Source organism: Anastrepha obliqua, chromosome 4 (assembly GCF_027943255.1).
Source record: "Anastrepha obliqua isolate idAnaObli1 chromosome 4, idAnaObli1_1.0, whole genome shotgun sequence".
Lineage (NCBI taxonomy): Eukaryota > Metazoa > Arthropoda > Insecta > Diptera > Tephritidae > Anastrepha > Anastrepha obliqua.
In genome coordinates, this window is record NC_072895.1 from 21,846,584 (window position 1) to 21,863,751 (window position 17,168).

General features: G+C 36.2%; 2 protein-coding genes across 5 annotated transcripts in view; one reads left to right on the forward strand and one right to left on the reverse strand.

Annotated features, from left to right (window-relative positions):
- Nucleotides 1-3,317, forward strand: part of LOC129243624 (sestrin homolog) — a 73,502-nt gene extending 70,185 nt beyond the window's left edge. For all 4 annotated transcript variants that reach the window (XM_054880777.1, XM_054880778.1, XM_054880779.1 and 1 more), the window contains exon 9: nucleotides 2,206-3,317. In XM_054880777.1, coding sequence (XP_054736752.1) covers nucleotides 2,206-2,292 — 87 coding nt within the window. In that variant the 3' untranslated portion in view covers nucleotides 2,293-3,317. The remainder of the gene's footprint in view (nucleotides 1-2,205) is intronic.
- Nucleotides 3,318-3,338: 21 nt separating this feature from the next.
- On the reverse strand, nucleotides 3,339-5,466 carry LOC129243575 (histidine-rich protein PFHRP-II-like). The gene is made up of 2 exons (XM_054880692.1): nucleotides 5,461-5,466; nucleotides 3,339-4,253 (listed from the first exon to the last, which is right to left on the reverse strand). Exons 1-2 carry the CDS (start codon nucleotides 5,464-5,466, stop codon nucleotides 3,339-3,341), a joined length of 921 nt encoding a protein of 306 aa, XP_054736667.1.
- Between the last annotated feature and the right edge of the window lie 11,702 nt (nucleotides 5,467-17,168).

Consider the following 17,168-nt stretch of genomic DNA (forward strand, 5'->3'; position numbering starts at 1 on the left):
CAGAAACGAATCGCAAGCTGCCGAATGTGACTTGCAGGTATTTTGGCCCACTCGCGGACAATGACCCTTTTCAACGCCTCGAGACTAGTGAATCTTTTAGTTCGGAATTTGCTCTCCAAAATGTCGCAAAGAGAATAAGAACAATCCATCAGATTCGCGTCTGGTGAATTTGAGAGCCATTGTGTGGATGTTATGAAGCGCGGAACGTTGTTTTAAGTCATTCTTGGTTCACTCGAGCTTTGTGAGACGGTGCCGAGTCTTGTTGAAACGTCCATGGTCTGCCACCGAAATGTTTGTTTGCTCACGGCTTCAAAACGACCTCCAGAATACTTTCTCCATAATATTTCGCATTTACCTTGACGCCAGGCTCGATGAAAACGATTGGAGAGCGCCCATCTGCGGTTACAGCCGCTTAAGCCATTACCTGTGGCGGGTGCTGCCTCCTGGTGGCCAATCGATGACTCAAATTCTCGTATGAATGGTCGGCCAAATAAACCCTATCGTTTTGGGAGCTTACGAATTGCTCAATTTGAAAAATTTCTCGTCAGAAAACACAATGTTTGGAAATTGACCGCTTTCGGCCAAGCGAAGCAACTCCTTCGCTCTCTCAAGTCGGCCTGTTGCGGCTTTGGTGTGAGATCATGCGCCTTTTGGATCTTGTAAGTCTTGACTTTGAGATCATTTTTCAGTATGCGGCGGATGCTACGGTTAGATATTTTCAGTTTTTTCGCAATTTAATTGGCACTTCGTCTGGGATTTCGCTCAAGTCGCTTCTTCACTTTTCCAACCATTTCACGTGACATTGCAATCTTTTGATAACCACCTCCATGACGTTTCGCGATGCTACCAGTATCATTGCAACGAGTAATGGTGCGATAAACAGAAACTTTGTTTACTTTAAATTTTGTTGGTTTTTTTAATTTTTTTGGCATTGTGCGAAAAATTACCATTTTCTGGCTTTTTGCGCACAATTTTCTCCACAAACTCACGCTTAATTGAAAACATTTTGAAGAATACGTAGAAGTTAAGAAAAGTGAATACGACTAGTTTTTTTCGTGTCCATTCTTTAGGCTAATTTTCTGAGCCTCTTCATTTTTATTTAACTCATTTACGTCCCAAATTTTTTTCTACATATTTCAATGCTGTTGATAAAATGTTGAAACATTTTTATGCACCCCTTTTAAATTCTAACTCAACGAAGATGATGTTTTGGAAAAACAAAAATTTTTTTTTTAAAATCAACTTGGTAAAAATTTATTTTCAAATCGGTGTAGTGCATATAAACCTTAGGTTAGAGTTAGGTTGATCTGGCTGGCTGAAAGCCATCACATAGACCTATGGATCCTTAGTAATACCAGATGGAGCTTGACCCTTACGTTTCCTTGTAGTAGGCTTCTTGTAATAAGCCTACGTCTTTTGCGAATCTAAGTAAACTCTGAAGCTCTAACTCCGAGAGACATTCTAACCTCTCATATTGTAGAGCTCCTAAACATTTAATTTGGCTCCTAGCTAATGCAGGGCAAGAACATGGAAAGTGTTCAAGAGTTTCCCTCTCTTCTAGTTCATTGGAAAATCTGCAGCTATCATGGTTTGCAATTCCCATCTTGTATGCGTGTGCCGCTAATAAATTATGGCCTGTCAGTATACCTACGATAGTTCTGCTTTCCGTTCTAGACTGGGCTAATACGAATCTGGCGAATTTATCTGCATTCTGTGTACATATAATTTTCCCGATTTTACAAGTGGCTAGATTATTCCATCTCCTGTCTATCCGTGTTTTCATGTCCACAGCGATGTCATTCTATGCCGTATTTAAAGGTTTCAGTATGTCGTTTTCTTGTTCGAATTGTATGTAAACACATCGCTTTTGGCAATCTCATCTACAATTTCGTTTCCTGCAATGCCCTTATGTCCGGGTACCCATTAGATGTGCAACCGTCTGTCTGCGGCTAGTCTCTCGCTGGCTTCCCTGGTCCTAAGAACGTTTTTAGATAAAATTCCATATGAGTTTATTGCCTTTATTGTCGCTTGACTGTCAACATGTAAACTTTAATATTTTGCCAAATATTTTGGTAATGGCAGTACCATTTTTTTTTGTATTGAAATGAATGCTCACTAATGTAAATATGTATGCATTGTAAGATTATATACACCACACCATATATCAGCTCACTAATAAAACTCTTTATTTTTGTATACCTGCAGGTCCACGTTAATCTAATGATTATGGAGGCGCGCAACCAGGCCGAACTGCTTTATGCATTGCGCGAAATTATGCGCTACATGACATGATCTCATTGTAATTAAATCTACAAAAACACAACCACACACACATTTAGATAGAAACAAATAAGAAATGAGATGAGTGCAAGAAGGAAAGAGATGAAGAGGAGAAGTAACAGTCGATGTGCGATGAAATATACAAATATACATACATACACTCACATACATATATAGGTGTATATACACACATATTTTATATGCAGTAAAGCCAACTAATGTTATATAGAGCAACAAAAACAATTAACCAAAAAGAAAACCAATTAAATTTCATTGTAACAAAGAATATAGAGGAACACCAACACACACACATATGCATTAGTTAGACGTAAATAGTTTTTTTTTGAAATTAGAAGTTCGCTGCGAAGACGAAAAGAATTACAAAGCGCGTAAAAACAAATCTTATTAACCCTTAACGACTTTTTACGCACATGCATACATACATATATAACCACACATACACATACGAAAAAGCATATACATAAACATTTACAAATAAGTAATAAATTAATTAAGCAAACCCAAAAACAAAACAAATTTTCACGGAGCGCTGAAACAGATGACTGTCCGCTATCAACGTAAAAATTATTAATTAGATTAAATTTTTTTTAAAAACTATTGCAATCAATATGAAACAATGCAAATGGTTTTCGTGGTTGTTTTAGGTGAAAATAAAAATTTAAAAATTGTTATTAATAGTAATATTTTGCAATGATGTGTTTTTGTGAATTGGATTTTAATTGAAATGTAAAAAAGAATTGCGAAAAAGTTGAACCGTTGATTTGTGTGTTTGTATGCGTAAGAATGTTCCAATTGGCAAGCAAAGGCCTATTTGTGCTGTTAATAGTTTTTTATACTTAAACATACTTTTAATAAAACAACAACAAATATTATTGTTATGATCAAGCTGAGCTGCCTGTGGCTGCAAATGCTCAGGCACCACTGTAAATTGTATTCATTTCCTTTTGTAAAGTTTATACAGTTACTTGTTACTTTTTAAAAAGAAATTTAAAAAAGCAAAAGTGATTTTTAACAAACTCCTCTCGTTGATGTTTTATTTACCTACCTGAATCGTCGTTGCATTTCCGTGGATGATAGGTCTCCGATGGATTATGGGTCTCCGATGGATGATGGGTCTCCGATGGATTATGGGTTTCCGTTGGATGATAGGTTTCCGATGGATTATGGGTCTCCGATGGATGATGGGTTTCCGATGGATTATGGGTCTCCGATGGATGATGGGTTTCCGATGGATTATGGGTCTCCGATGGATTATGGGTCTCCGATGGATTATGGGTTTCCGTTGGATGATAGGTTTCCGATGGATTATGGGTCTCCGATGGATTATGGGTCTCCGATGGATGATGGGTTTCCGATGGATTATGGGTCTCCGATGGATGATGGGTTTCCGATGAATTATGGGTCTCCGATGGATTATGGATCTCCGATGGATTATGGGTCTCCGATGGATGATGGGTTTCCGATGAATTATGGGTCTCCGATGGATTATGGATCTCCGATGAATTATGGGTCTCCGATGGATGATGGGTTTCCGATGGATTATGGGTCTCCGATGGATTATGGGTCTCCGATGGATGATGGGTTTCCGATGAATTATGGGTCTCCGATGGATTATGGGTCTCCGATGGATTATGGGTTTCCGATGGATTATGGGTTTCCGATGGATTATGGGTCTCCGATGGATGATGGGTTTCCGATGAATTATGGGTTTCCGATGGATTATGGGTCTCCGATGGATTATGGGTCTCCGATGGATGATGGGTTTCCGATGGATTATGGGTCTCCGATGGATTATGGGTCTCCGATGGATGATGGGTTTCCGATGAATTATGGGTCTCCGATGGATTATGGGTCTCCGATGGATTATGGGTTTCCGATGGATTATGGGTTTCCGATGGATTATAGGTCTCAGATGGATGATGGGTTTCCGCAACCCATTGAAAAGCAGCAAACTATACAGGGTTACCAGGGCTGTGTTTTTCTAATGGCGGTCGCAATGGGAATCTCCGAGTATACCGTCTTTTTCCGAAAATAAGCCCTATCGTGTTTTTCCGAACTTTTTGTTAAATAAGAATTAGTTAAAAAATGATGTTGGTTTATTAAGTATAAGTAATAATATGTTTAGTTTTCCTAATACTCGTACTTCAGAGAAATGTTTGAAACAGAAATTAATTGTTTGCCTCTATAGTTCGTTTCAAATTAATTCTTGGAATTTATCTTAAAAATACAACATAAGGCAGCAGTCTACATTGAACGACAGTACAGGTATACAACGTTAATTCATTTCAGTCTTGTAAGTCTGATTATTTCCTCATACATAATTTGATTTAAAAATAAAGTAAATAATTTTTAGTCCCAGTTAAAATGAGTACAAAACGAAAGAGCTATTCCGTGGAGTACAAAAAGGGAATCGTTAAAGACTCCAGGGGTGTAAATCTTGTAGCATTCTGTAAAGATAAGATGCTGCATCTCCGTATGGTTCGTAAATGGCGTGCAGACTACGATTGCCTGTGTCAACTAGTGGACTAAGGAAATGAAAAAAACGAGAGTTAGATCAGGTCGGCAGCCATTATTTTCTGAGTTGGAAGATTGCATTTGGGAATGGATTGCAGGCAGGAGAGCAATAGCTTTGGCTGTGCACAGGGCTAATATTTAAAAATTTGCTCTTGAAACTACAACTGAATTTGATATATCCACAGAAGAATTTAAAGCAACGTCACACCTTAAATCACTGGTTACCTCAAGACACTTGACATAAGACAATAAACAAGCCGTTCAAGGATCATTTGCGGATGGAAATCAATGAATGTATTGAAAACAGAATGGGGAGAAATCGTCGAGAAAATTTTGTAAAACCAGACTTACAAGAAGTTGTGAATTGGGTAAAAAATTTATGGGACAAAAAATAACTAATAGTGATGTTTAAGAATTTTATTTATGAAGATGTTCCAGAAGAAGATGACATGACTGAATAAATTTTAATTTCTGTATTCTGTGTAAAATAAATATTAAATAAAAATATATGAATGTACTTTTATTTTTGCCCTCCCCCGAAAATAAGCCCTAGCGCGTATTTTGGGCCAAAAAAGAATCTAAGAGAGTGTCTTATTTTCGGAAGAGACGGAAAAAGCATCTCATAAAAAAGCTCCATTTTTGTACCAACATCACGATGAACGCCACAAATAAGAGAAGGAGCTCAGCCAAACTCCCAACAGAAGTGTACGCGCCAATTATATACTTATAGGTATTTATTTGTTATACAGGGTTAGCAAGAAATATTAGTTTGGGAAAAAAACAAATCCAATATTTGTATTTTTTATTTTAGCAAATGGTTTGAAACTCTTTTATGGTCGATCTGACTCACAAAAATGGTACACAGATGGTTACAAAACGAGGAACGAGTGGGGCCTGGAGCACACAAATCCCTTATAAAGGGTGATTTTTTAGCTATTATCCTTTTTAACAGTGGGTTTAATCAGCTGACGCACGTTTTGTGTTTTGTTTCACTGTCAAACATCTTCAGTTTGGTCTATAATTTAACCATGAATCGTCTTAGAAACGAACAACGCTTGCAAATCATTGAATTTTATTATAAAAATGCGTGTTCTGTTACGAAAGTTTAAGATCCACTTTTTTATCGAAAAATTGTGCTCTGCGACGAAGCTCATTTTTGGATTACTGGGTACGTAAATAAGCAGAATTGTCGATTTTGTAGTGAAGATCAGCCAGAAGAATTGCAAGAGCTACCAATGTATCCAGAAAAGGTCAAAGCTTGGTGCGGTTTATGGGCTGGAGGTATCATTGGACCGTACTTCTTCAAAGATGCTGTGAATCGTAACGTAACTGTGAATGGTGAGCGCTACCGTGAAATGATATCCAACTTTTTTTTGCCCAAAATGCAAGAGCTTGACTTGCATGATATGTGGTTTCAGCAAGACGGTGCACAGCACGCGTAACAATGGACTTGTTGGCCTCTATTATGAGCAACATTCGATCTTCGACTGTAGTCGAAAGTGATGATCGAACGAATTTTCATTTGGTATTATGGTGTTCATTCGTTGAAGAATAGGACTATTGTGAATTTCGATCGCTCGACGCATTTACAATAGATAATTTTTTCTCAGCTGAAACAGCAAACCAAAATAAAAGAAAAACCGATTATGTTGAAATTCTTTGCTAACATTATTTTTAAAAGGTAAAAAAAGTATTTTTTGTGAAAATGAGTACAACGGAGTTGTGGTTCGACGATTCATCGGACGATGAAAGATTAGTGGAACTAGCTAGAAGTAGAAAACAGTTGAGGGACGCATCCAACCCCCTAGAAATGGCTTCCACTGAGTAAATTTAGAATTTTCAAAATGTGTTGACGTACTTAATATTACAGAAATTTGCTTACAGATTTTTAAAGAACTTTAGATTATCTAAAGAGGCGTTGGTGAACCTACTGTCCAGTACAGAAAACCAGTTGCAGCAGTGCACCCGAGCCAAATTGATTCCAAATATTTTAAAGCTAGCCACAGTTCTGCGATTTTGTGCTCAGGGATCGTTCCAATTGAGTATTGGTAATCAAGGTATGCTAGGACTTGCTCAGCCCACTGTCTACGATGATGCTGAAGATATTGAAGTGGGGCCAAATAACGGAGAAGTAGAAAATATAACAAATGAAATTTTGAGAATATTATAGAAAAATCTAAAAAGTATTAAATAGAAACCTTTACGCCACAGTTTCTGTTTTATTTTTGTTATAAATTTTCTTTATTCAATTATTCGTCATTCGAAAAAATATGTATTTCAGTTCCTCTACGTATTTTAGCCCATACCTACCAAGGGAAAATAAAAATGGATTTCTATAAACATCACAAAAAAAAAAACATTTTTAAGCTTAATCCATTTTGCTGCCGTTCTCACTGCTGGTCCCAAGCAATTCAGCTCCGTTGTAAATTCCTCCCATTTTTTTGCTGCTTGAACTTTGGTGCAAATCCCTTTTGCGAATTGTGGATTCGCCTTTCTAATTGTTGTTTGGTACTCACGACTTTCGACCTGCATAAAATTAACAAAATTAGTATATATTTATTATTTGGTTACTATAAAACCATTAATAATCGCAAACAACTTACACTTTAACAAGTTTTCCCACAATACGCTACACGATCGAAAGCAAAATTGCATTCGACTCTAAATTCGGTAAACAACGAAAATTTCGATAGGGTTGCACCGCTCATAATACCAAATTGACATTCGATTTTCGATCTTCGACAACCAGCGAATATCGAAGATCGAATGCAACTCATAATAGGGGCCGTTGAGAGGCGCGTTCGGTAAACATTTTATTTCACGTTCGAGTTCTGTCAATTGGCCACCCAGATCGTGCGATATAACGCCTTTAGATTATTTTTTGTGGGGCTATGTTAAAGCTCATGTCTATTCAGACAAGCCTGCTTCAATTAACGCTCTGGAAGATAACATTAAAGCATTTATATGTGAGATACCGGCCGAAACATTAGAAAGAGTATGCCAAAATTGTACTAAGCGGATGGACCATTTGAAGCGCAGTCGCGGTCAACATTTGCATGAAGTAATCTTCAAACATTAAATTATACGGACTGTACTATTTAAATAAAATGTTCATGCATTTTTCTGAATTTTACTTTTGTTTTTTTGGAAAACTTTCCTATAGCTCTTAAAAATCACCCCTTAGATATCACGATTTTCCATGCGGATCTCTTCCCCATAATGGAAACAGTGGAAATCATATTCAAAAGAGGGTTCGAGAAAGTAAAATCGGTTCTCAAAGCCTTGAATAGCTTCACATTGAAGTCTCAAGTCCTAATAGAGTGTAACAATGCACTCAACAAACTGGCCACTCATAATCAGGTTTCTCTAATTTGGGTACCAAGACATGAGGACACGAAGGAAACGAAAAGGCAGACTTTTAGGCCAAAAAAGGGACCAAAGGGCCATTTATAGGCCCAACCACATTTTACGGATTGAACAAAAGCAAAACAGGAAACCTAAAAATGAATTTAAATAAAAAACCATGGGATACTTAAACGGCAAAAACGGTCTTTATCACTCCAAAAAGTTCCTGAACTTTAATACCAACCGAGAGAAAACTGCTCTAACCCTAGATAAAAAGAGCCTCAGATTACTCTGTGGAGCTCTTACAGGTGACTTTGCCTGTAACAAACACTTCAACATAATCACCAACTGTAAAGCATTAGATCACAGGAGGCACAGACTCCTGGGCTCGTACCTACTAGAGGATGAAGACTTACAAATGATGCCTTCCCAGGAGCTGATTCGATTCCTCGCAATACTAAAAAATTAAGATTAAGCACTAAACAAGAGTGAGCTAAAATAGAAACGAGAGGAGCTTTGTTCTGATAACTTCGAGTTTATTTATACAAAATAGTCCCCTCAGGCATCGATTCACTGTTGTGCATGATCTAAAAGCTTTTCGAAAGAGTGTTTCAGGCTATTCATCGGAATGTTAGTGTAAGCCTTTTGGATGGCCTCTACGGACGCAAAACGTTTTCCTTTGATGGTCAAATGCAAATTTCCGAGTAGGTAGAAGTCACAGGAGGCCATATCGGGTAAATATGGTGAGTGATTAATGGTTAAAATGCGATTTCTAGCCAAAAAATCAGTCACAAGAGTGGATCGGTGAGATGGTGGATTACCATGCCATAAGCGCCAGCTTCCTCCTTCGCGGTATTCAGGGTGAATTCGAAGAACTCAAACGCCAAGATAGGAAATTGCATTGACGGTTTGGCCCGTTGGCACGAACTACTTGTGGAAAATTCCCTAAGAATCGTAAAAGCAAATGAGCATCGACTTGATTTTTGACTTCTCCAAACGCGATTTTTTTGGGGGTGGCTCGTCTGGGGCCTTCAAATCGACTTTTTGACGCTTAGTTTCGGGATATGTTGGAAACACCACGTTTCATTACTAGTTACAAAGTTCTCGTATTTTCTCGCCTCTTTAATGAGGTCTTTCGAATGTTGAATTCTGAGCAATTTTTGGTGCTCAGTTATTTTGTGTTGAATGAAACGTGCATGGAGCTTTTGTAAGTCCTAAGTGCTAAGTTAAAATGTGATAAATCGATGTTTTGGAGATATTCAACTCCGATTCCATGAATTTCAACGACGACTACCGTTCATTTTTGATACATTTACGACCAATTTCGATGGAGTTTTCGGTGATTACCGTTTTTGGGCGGCCCGGCCCGTATGTTCATTGACATTTATGTCCTCACAACCATCTCTGAAACGTGTAATTCACTCATGAACTCTAGCACGAGATGGGCAATCATCGCCATAAAGTTTTTTGATCAATTCAAATGTTTCGGTAAACGTTTTACCGATTTTAAAACAAAATTTGATATTAGCTCTTTGTTCGAAACTCATTTTTGTACCGATGACACAAACATACTGACACTTTAGATGCAATAACTTCGCTTCCACTGAACCGAATGCCACCAAGCTTTCGCTGGAAGTCAGCTAAGGATGTAACTTCCAACGCACTAACTCATTAAAAAGATGGCGCCATCAAAAACATGTTTAGAACGCCAGTCTTGTTTATTTTGGACTTCACCTTGTAGATCGATCTGGCCGCAGTGCATAAAGGCTTTAGCTTAAACCGTACAACCATTACCTTTACCATCCTGCTTAAAAAAAAATGGTTTTACTAATACTTAATTTTTTTTATTGATGGCTACAATCGCTCATTGTAAGACTAAATTTTCGAAGTACATCCCCAAGTGTAAAGAAATCAAGAACGTAAGTAGTTTTTTTTCTTTTTATTTCAATCTTTGATTTACTATTTTTTTTATAATAATAGTATTGATAATTTAATTTAGTTTATCCAGTGTCCTTTCATTATATGTATATGTATAATGCACACATTTCGTCCATAAGCTGATTTAAATACAAGTATATGTACATACGTATGTATGTGTGTGTGTGTGTATGTCAATGTGAAATTTTTCACTTCAAGCCTTAAACCACCCTAAATTTAGTAATATTTGGATTATAAATCATTAAGTCAAATCGAATAAATCAGTTACATACACATACATATGTAAATTTATAATTGGGCACACATACACCTGTACACGTATAACTGCATGCGTATATGCCTTAGTTTGTTGTTTATTAGAGTACAATGTTTTTTTGTTGTTTTTGTTTTCATACTTTAAAACTGAAGTAAATTGTTAAGTATATTTAAAAAGTACTACGTTAATGCGTTCTAGAGCAGCATTAAATATTCATTATTAGTTTTATTAATTTTGTTTTTTTTTTTGCGCTCTTTTATATTTTAACACATTGTTTAACTTTTCAAATTTAAAATTTATTTATATATATTATAATAATTCATTTAATGTTTGTTTTTTTTTTATAGTAACTCAGTTAATATGGCTATCAACAAAACAATTATGTAAATTAGCAGATTTTTTCATTAATACTTAATATATTTTCTATAATAGAACAAAAAAAAAAAAACAGAAAAAAATAATGAAATACTTTTGCATGTAGATGTTTGAGTGTGAGAAGAAACAAAAAATGTTCACGTATTAGTTTTAATGTTTAGCCCAACGCAGCCGCGCTAAGAAATTGCAAACCTTTTTTCGTCATTTGCAGTAACTAAAAGTAAGGCGTATAGAGAATGGGCGCTAAACTCAGCACACATTGCTGCTGTTTGTTTTTTTTTGACTTGCATATGAAGTATAAAAGCAAACATATGTATTTGCCTATCTGTAGACATTTGACGGAACAACTTAAGAAGTCAATTTGGCGCTTTCTACCTAAGAGCATCAATCGCTTAGTTTTAAAGCAACATTTAAGCAATCGCAGTTAGAATTCATTTTTTTATTAAGGCACCTTTCGGATCCAGAATTTCGAAAAAATCGATTTTTTTCATGTTATGATAGTTTATTCTTTAAAAAATATACTTGCAAATTTTATATTGAAATTCGTTGTAGTTTAGACGTTACAGTCCTTAAAACGAGACCGCTTTGGAGTACGACGCCCAGGTATAAGCGCGTTAACCGTGTTTTTCTCGAAACTATGTTTTTCGAGTTGGCGTTGGTAATTTCTCAAAAAGTACTGAACCTATTGATTTGAATTTTTAATATGTCATTGAGTAGACTTGTGGCTCTCGCGGGTAGCAGAATTATAATTTTACAAACAATTTTTCTATTTTTTTAAGAGCGAGAACGTGAAAAAAATCTTTTTTTTTTGTTTTTCCAATAAACAGATAAAATATCTAGAAATTTTTTTTTTGATTTTTGTAAATCTGCTACCTACCATAGCGCCATACATATCTCTCTCCTGATGAATAATCGACCGATTTTGTTTTTTTTTTTCAGACGTACTTAAGCAGCCCAATCAGTTACTCTAGTGGCGTGTGTTACGTCAGGGGAAGCATTTTTTTTATTATTGTCATTAAAAAAAAAAATTTTTTTTTTTGGAAATAAAGAATTGATCTAATGAATAAAAACGGTTTTTCTTCAATTTTCAAAGCCTCAAATTTTCACGTCTCTAGACCAGAAAGGTGCCTTAATATTTATTATTTTTCTATTAATATTTATTTTAATAAAAAAAAAACGAATTCAAATACAACTCAAACTAATTAAATTTTGATATAAGCACAAAGGAGTTAAGGTCACATAAGTTGGACTGGCAAAAGTCAAAAGACAAGTACTGCAAATTTTGCGGAGTGATGTAGCTTAGATTTTGAAGTTGCTTTGCCTTTTGAAACATTTTCTTAAAAAAAAAAGGGATTACGATTTGCAGCTTCGATTTATAGAAAATTTGGATAGTCTTTTCCCGGGTTTACATGCCTGCGGAACTAGTTTCCCAGTTCTATGCTTATATTCGCATGTCCAGCCATACACATCTGTAGAACTTTAGCGAGAAGACTTGGCACTTTTTACCCATGAGGCACGAAATTACCGGGAGCTAATGAGATGCTAACGCGGGGAAAGAAAGGACTGGCGCGCTTTGTTAAGGGGTTAGGAATAGTCAAAATTTTCAAAAAATTGGACTTTTTTTGCATTTTCTTCAAGTGTAGTATCTTAAAAATATTGTGTGAAAATTTGAAGTAAATCCGACAAATACTTTTTGAGTTATTCAGCAATTAACAAAGAGCACTCGAGAGTTCGATAGCAAAACTTTAAATGCGTTTTTCTCAAAACTATGTTTTTTGAACTGATGATCACTGTAACTTAAAAACCGTTTGGTAGCTTTCAATAAAATGTATACTGGTTTTGAAAAACATAAAAAACTCGTGCCTGATCGAAGATTTTTTTTTTTAAATTTCGATTTTTTTAAACAATTAATTGGCGATTGACTAGCAAAAAAAAATTATTGAAAATCATCATTATTCCGGGCCTCTGACTACCCCTAACCCCTTAAAGTCGATCAAAATCGCTTAAGTGGTTTTCGCGCCAATCAAGAAGAAGAAGGGAATGACATACTGAAACTATTGATGATCATTCATAGGCTTGAGTTAGCTATCCATTTTAATAAAATTAAAAAAAAAAGATTTTCCTGCATGAAAAATCATGATTTGTTGAGCTAGAAAAGCAAATCAATCTTAACCCTCCGTTGGACACCTTTTTTAGAACCTTCGATTGGGCGGCACTCGAGTCTGGCCGTTTTTTCGTCGTGTACGCGGATCTTTTTTAAAAGCTTATCTTCACAAATCGATAGAAAATTAAATTTTAGAAAGCTACTTGAAAGCTCCTGGAAAAAAACAAATTGGTATAGATACGAAGCGTTCAACACTTACAATACAGGCTTTCTCTTTTTTTAGAAAAGAAAAAGGAAAAAAGAATCCAAATTCTAGTGAGTTGCGGCCTTCCGCTCTCTAGCTATCGTCCTCGTCCAGCGACTGGAAACGAAAAAGGAAAAACGAAGCCAAATTCTAGTGAGTTGCGGTCTTCCGCTCTCTAGCTATCGTCCTCGTCCAGCGACTGGAAACGAAAAAGGAAAAAATAATCCAAATTCTAGTGAGTTGCGGCCTTCCGCTTTCTACATATCGTCCTCGTCCAGCGACTGGAAAGGACTGGCCATGGAAACAGGCGCCGCAGTTGGCTCAGGAAGGCGCTGCAATCGACCACCCTGTCTAACCTCCTCAAAAGCTGGCTCATTTTTCTTTTTTCGTTGCTCTTCTGGCATAATTATGAGTGCTTTCTGGATACTGCAGCAGCTTAAATTCATAACTAACCAGAAGCGCGACCGACATATTTAACATAGGCGCAGCATGTGAAGGCAGCTGATATGAAGCTGCGGCAAATCGCTTCACAAGTCTGCTTAAACTATGTACTCAACTAACAGTTCTCGCCCTTTGGCCCCTTACTTTTGTCAAAGTAACTACTTTCTTGGGGAGCAACAATAAGCGCTAATATTGGAAACTCCAATAAAAGGCTGATTGATTTCTGCTTAGTTTAATAAAGTTGTATTCTGAATGAAATTTCAGGAGAACGGAATTTCATGAGAAATATTCCGAAATTTCGCGATCCACATTTACAGCTATTGCTGATATCGGCGACAGCGACAATTGGCAGTCAACAATCGGTTCTACGTCACCAGAACGACTCGAATTTCAATACGCCCAAGTATTGTCAATTTAGCAGCGCCCGCCATCAATATTTTGGGTACCTTTTATGTTGTTAGAACAAATCGGCTTTAGTAAGCTGATACAACAATAAAGTGAGTTAAGTTGTTATCTCAATAAAAGTTTACAGATTCGTATGCACAATTTTACCCCATCAGCGGCTAGCAAAATTTTAAGCTCAACTATAATTAATATATCAATTTTTAATTTTCTATCCACCCCTTTTTATATGCCATAAACACTAAGGAGTGCTGGAAATGCACACTTTTTTAGAATATTCACATAATTTTCAAAGCAATGGGTAATTACAGCTACCCATTTAAGCCAGCAGAAACGGTTAGAAAAATCTTTTTTGCAAGTGCAGTTTAGAAAAGTAGATCTTTCGCGCTTGTTATTAAAACATTTCTGCCACTTTTAAATATTGAGTTGTCCGCAAAGTAATTGCCGATTTTACATATAGACGGCGTTGATAATAAACAGCTTGTGACCATTTATTTTAATTCTTTCTTTTGACAGTTATTAGCTGTCACTTTTAGCTTGCTTTAAAAAAAAAGTGCGCGTAATTCTTTTTATATTTGTTTGCTTGGCGTCAATTTTAATATGGAGCCCACAAAAGAGCATTTTCGTCATATTTCACTTTATTATTTCCATAAAGGAAAAAGCGCAGAGAAAGTTGCTAAAAAGTTGCGTGATTTATATGATGATAGAGCCTTAAAAGAAAGATAGTGTCTAAATTGGTTTATCAAATTCCGTTCTGGAGATTTTTCACTTAAAGATAAGCCACGTTCAGGTCGGCCAAGTGATGTGGATGAAGACGTTACCCACATTCCCACGGCAGCCGGTTCTACGTTACCGGAATGACTCGGGTTTTTCCCGACCAAGGGCTGCCGCCCCACTAAACTAGGCCTGTCTAGTGAACAGTCTATCAAGACATTACCCAGGCTTTAATCGAATTGGATCGTCATGTAACTTTGCGTGAGATTGAATAGAAGTAAAATATACCAAAATCAACCGTTCATGAGCATATAAAGAGTCTTGGACTGGTAAAAAAGCTTGATATTTGGGATACCACATGAATTGAAAGAAATTCATTGAACAAACCGAATCAACACTTGTGATATGCATCTTAAACGTAATGAAGTCGATCCATTTTTGAAGCGGCTTATCACTGGTAATGAAAAATGGATTGTTTACAATCGCAGCGTCAATCGAAAACGATCATGGTCCAAGCATGATGAAGCGCCAAAAACCACATGAAAGGCTGATATTCACCAAAAGAATATTATGCTGTCAGTTTGGTTGAACTGGAAGAGTGTGGTATATTTTGAGCTGCTTCAGAGGAACCAAACGATTAATTCGATTGTCTATTGCCAACAAAATGGACAAATTGAATACAGCCATTAACGAGAAGCGACCACAATTGATCAATCGTCAAGGTGTCATATTTCATCAGGACAACACTAGACCGCATAAATCTTTAGTCACTCGCCAAAAACTGAGAGAGCTTGGCTGGGAACTTTTGATGCATCCACCATATAGCCCTAACCGTGCACCGTCAGACTACCATTTGTTTCGGTCTTTGCATAACTCCTTAAATGGTAAAACTTTCGGCAATGACGAGGCTACAAAATCACACTTGGTTTAACTCAGTTTTTGGCAAATTAAGGCCAGAAGTTCTATGAGTGCGGAATAATGAATTTGCTGGTAAGATGGCAAAGGGTTATTGAACAAAATGGAAAATATATAATTGATTAAAGTTCATTCTAAGTTTTAATAAAAATGTATTTACTTTCTTCTAAAAAAATCGGCAATTTCTTTCCGGACAACTCAATATTTCCAACAAAAAAAATCTCATAAATTCGTTATAAATAAATATTTTGCTTAAGCGCTTAATTTCTTGTAGCGCAATGCAAAATGCAACTCTACGCATATTCCGCCTCCTTTAAAGGTCCAGCTTATCAGCGCAAGTTCTAACTGGCTTACCAGCTGAATTACATTTAAACGTTTAGTGTTGTAGGGCTAAATATGCTAAATATGAGTTAAAATTACGCACATTCAAATAAGCACTGAAAAACTGAACCACACTATTTTTTTTACTATCCACTTTTTCATTTTTGAGGAGCCTTTCTTTTCCCATATCGTTTTTACGCCACGCCACATCTGCCCATCAACATCAGATTCTCATGCGCTTAGCTGTGAGAAGTGAGATTTCGAGATGTCAAAAAAAAAAAATATATATATATAATATATACATATATGTACATGTGCCACCGCTTACCTTAATTCCGTAATAACCAACATCCGTCCATCCTCATTACTCAACTAAGTATGCGTACCAATAAGGAAAATACATCTTTCGTAAAGTTTTCATAAATAATTGTATGAGTATAAGTGAAGAGTGATTTCCTCGTTCGTTTTGTTTTCACAATGTTTTTCTTACTTATAGTTTTTTTTAGCTTTTAAACAATTATTTAGTTTTTAATATCGATTTTTTTTTTTTTGTAAATAGTAAAAAGTGAATGTACCGAATCAGCGTAAAATACAGATAGGCATTTACAACTACATACGCAAATTAATATGTTTGTATGTATGCGCGTACATTTAACAATTAAGGCGCTGGCCCAATGTGCGCTTGCTTTGCTAGCGCAACTGTCAAAAAAAATATTTTTTTTTTATTTATAATACAAATATTATTTTACAATTAAGAAAAGAGGCGCACCAGCTGCCAGGGCTTACGGCGCAAACTGTCAAAAAATCATTTAAATATAGTTTAATGTACGGAGAGTTGCTTAAATGGCAGTTTTTTCACGCGCTTGAAGCGCTTTGAAGTTTCGCATAGCGCAAATTTCTATTTCACAACGCAGCAGGTGGCCTTTGACAGTTTAATTTTAATTTTAATTTAATGCTCACAGCATTCAAAGCTACCATTTGCATATGGCAGCTTTCAAAGTTAACCAAAGTTAAGCCTAGCGCGCAAAGTTAGTAAAGCAAGCTTGCATCGGGCCAACAATTTTACGCATTTTGAAACTAGACACAGTGGCGCACTTTTCTGATGCAGTTCCACCGCTGCTGATACTCGCTTAGAACAAATTTTAAACGTTCAAAATAATAATAAATCGGCTAAATTGAAAAAAAGCAACAAAGCCATGTAAATTAAGCTTTTGCCATTAAAATAGGAAAATAATAGTAATAATAATAAGATAATACAATAATAATAAAATATAATAAAAGTACATACAAAAAAGTAG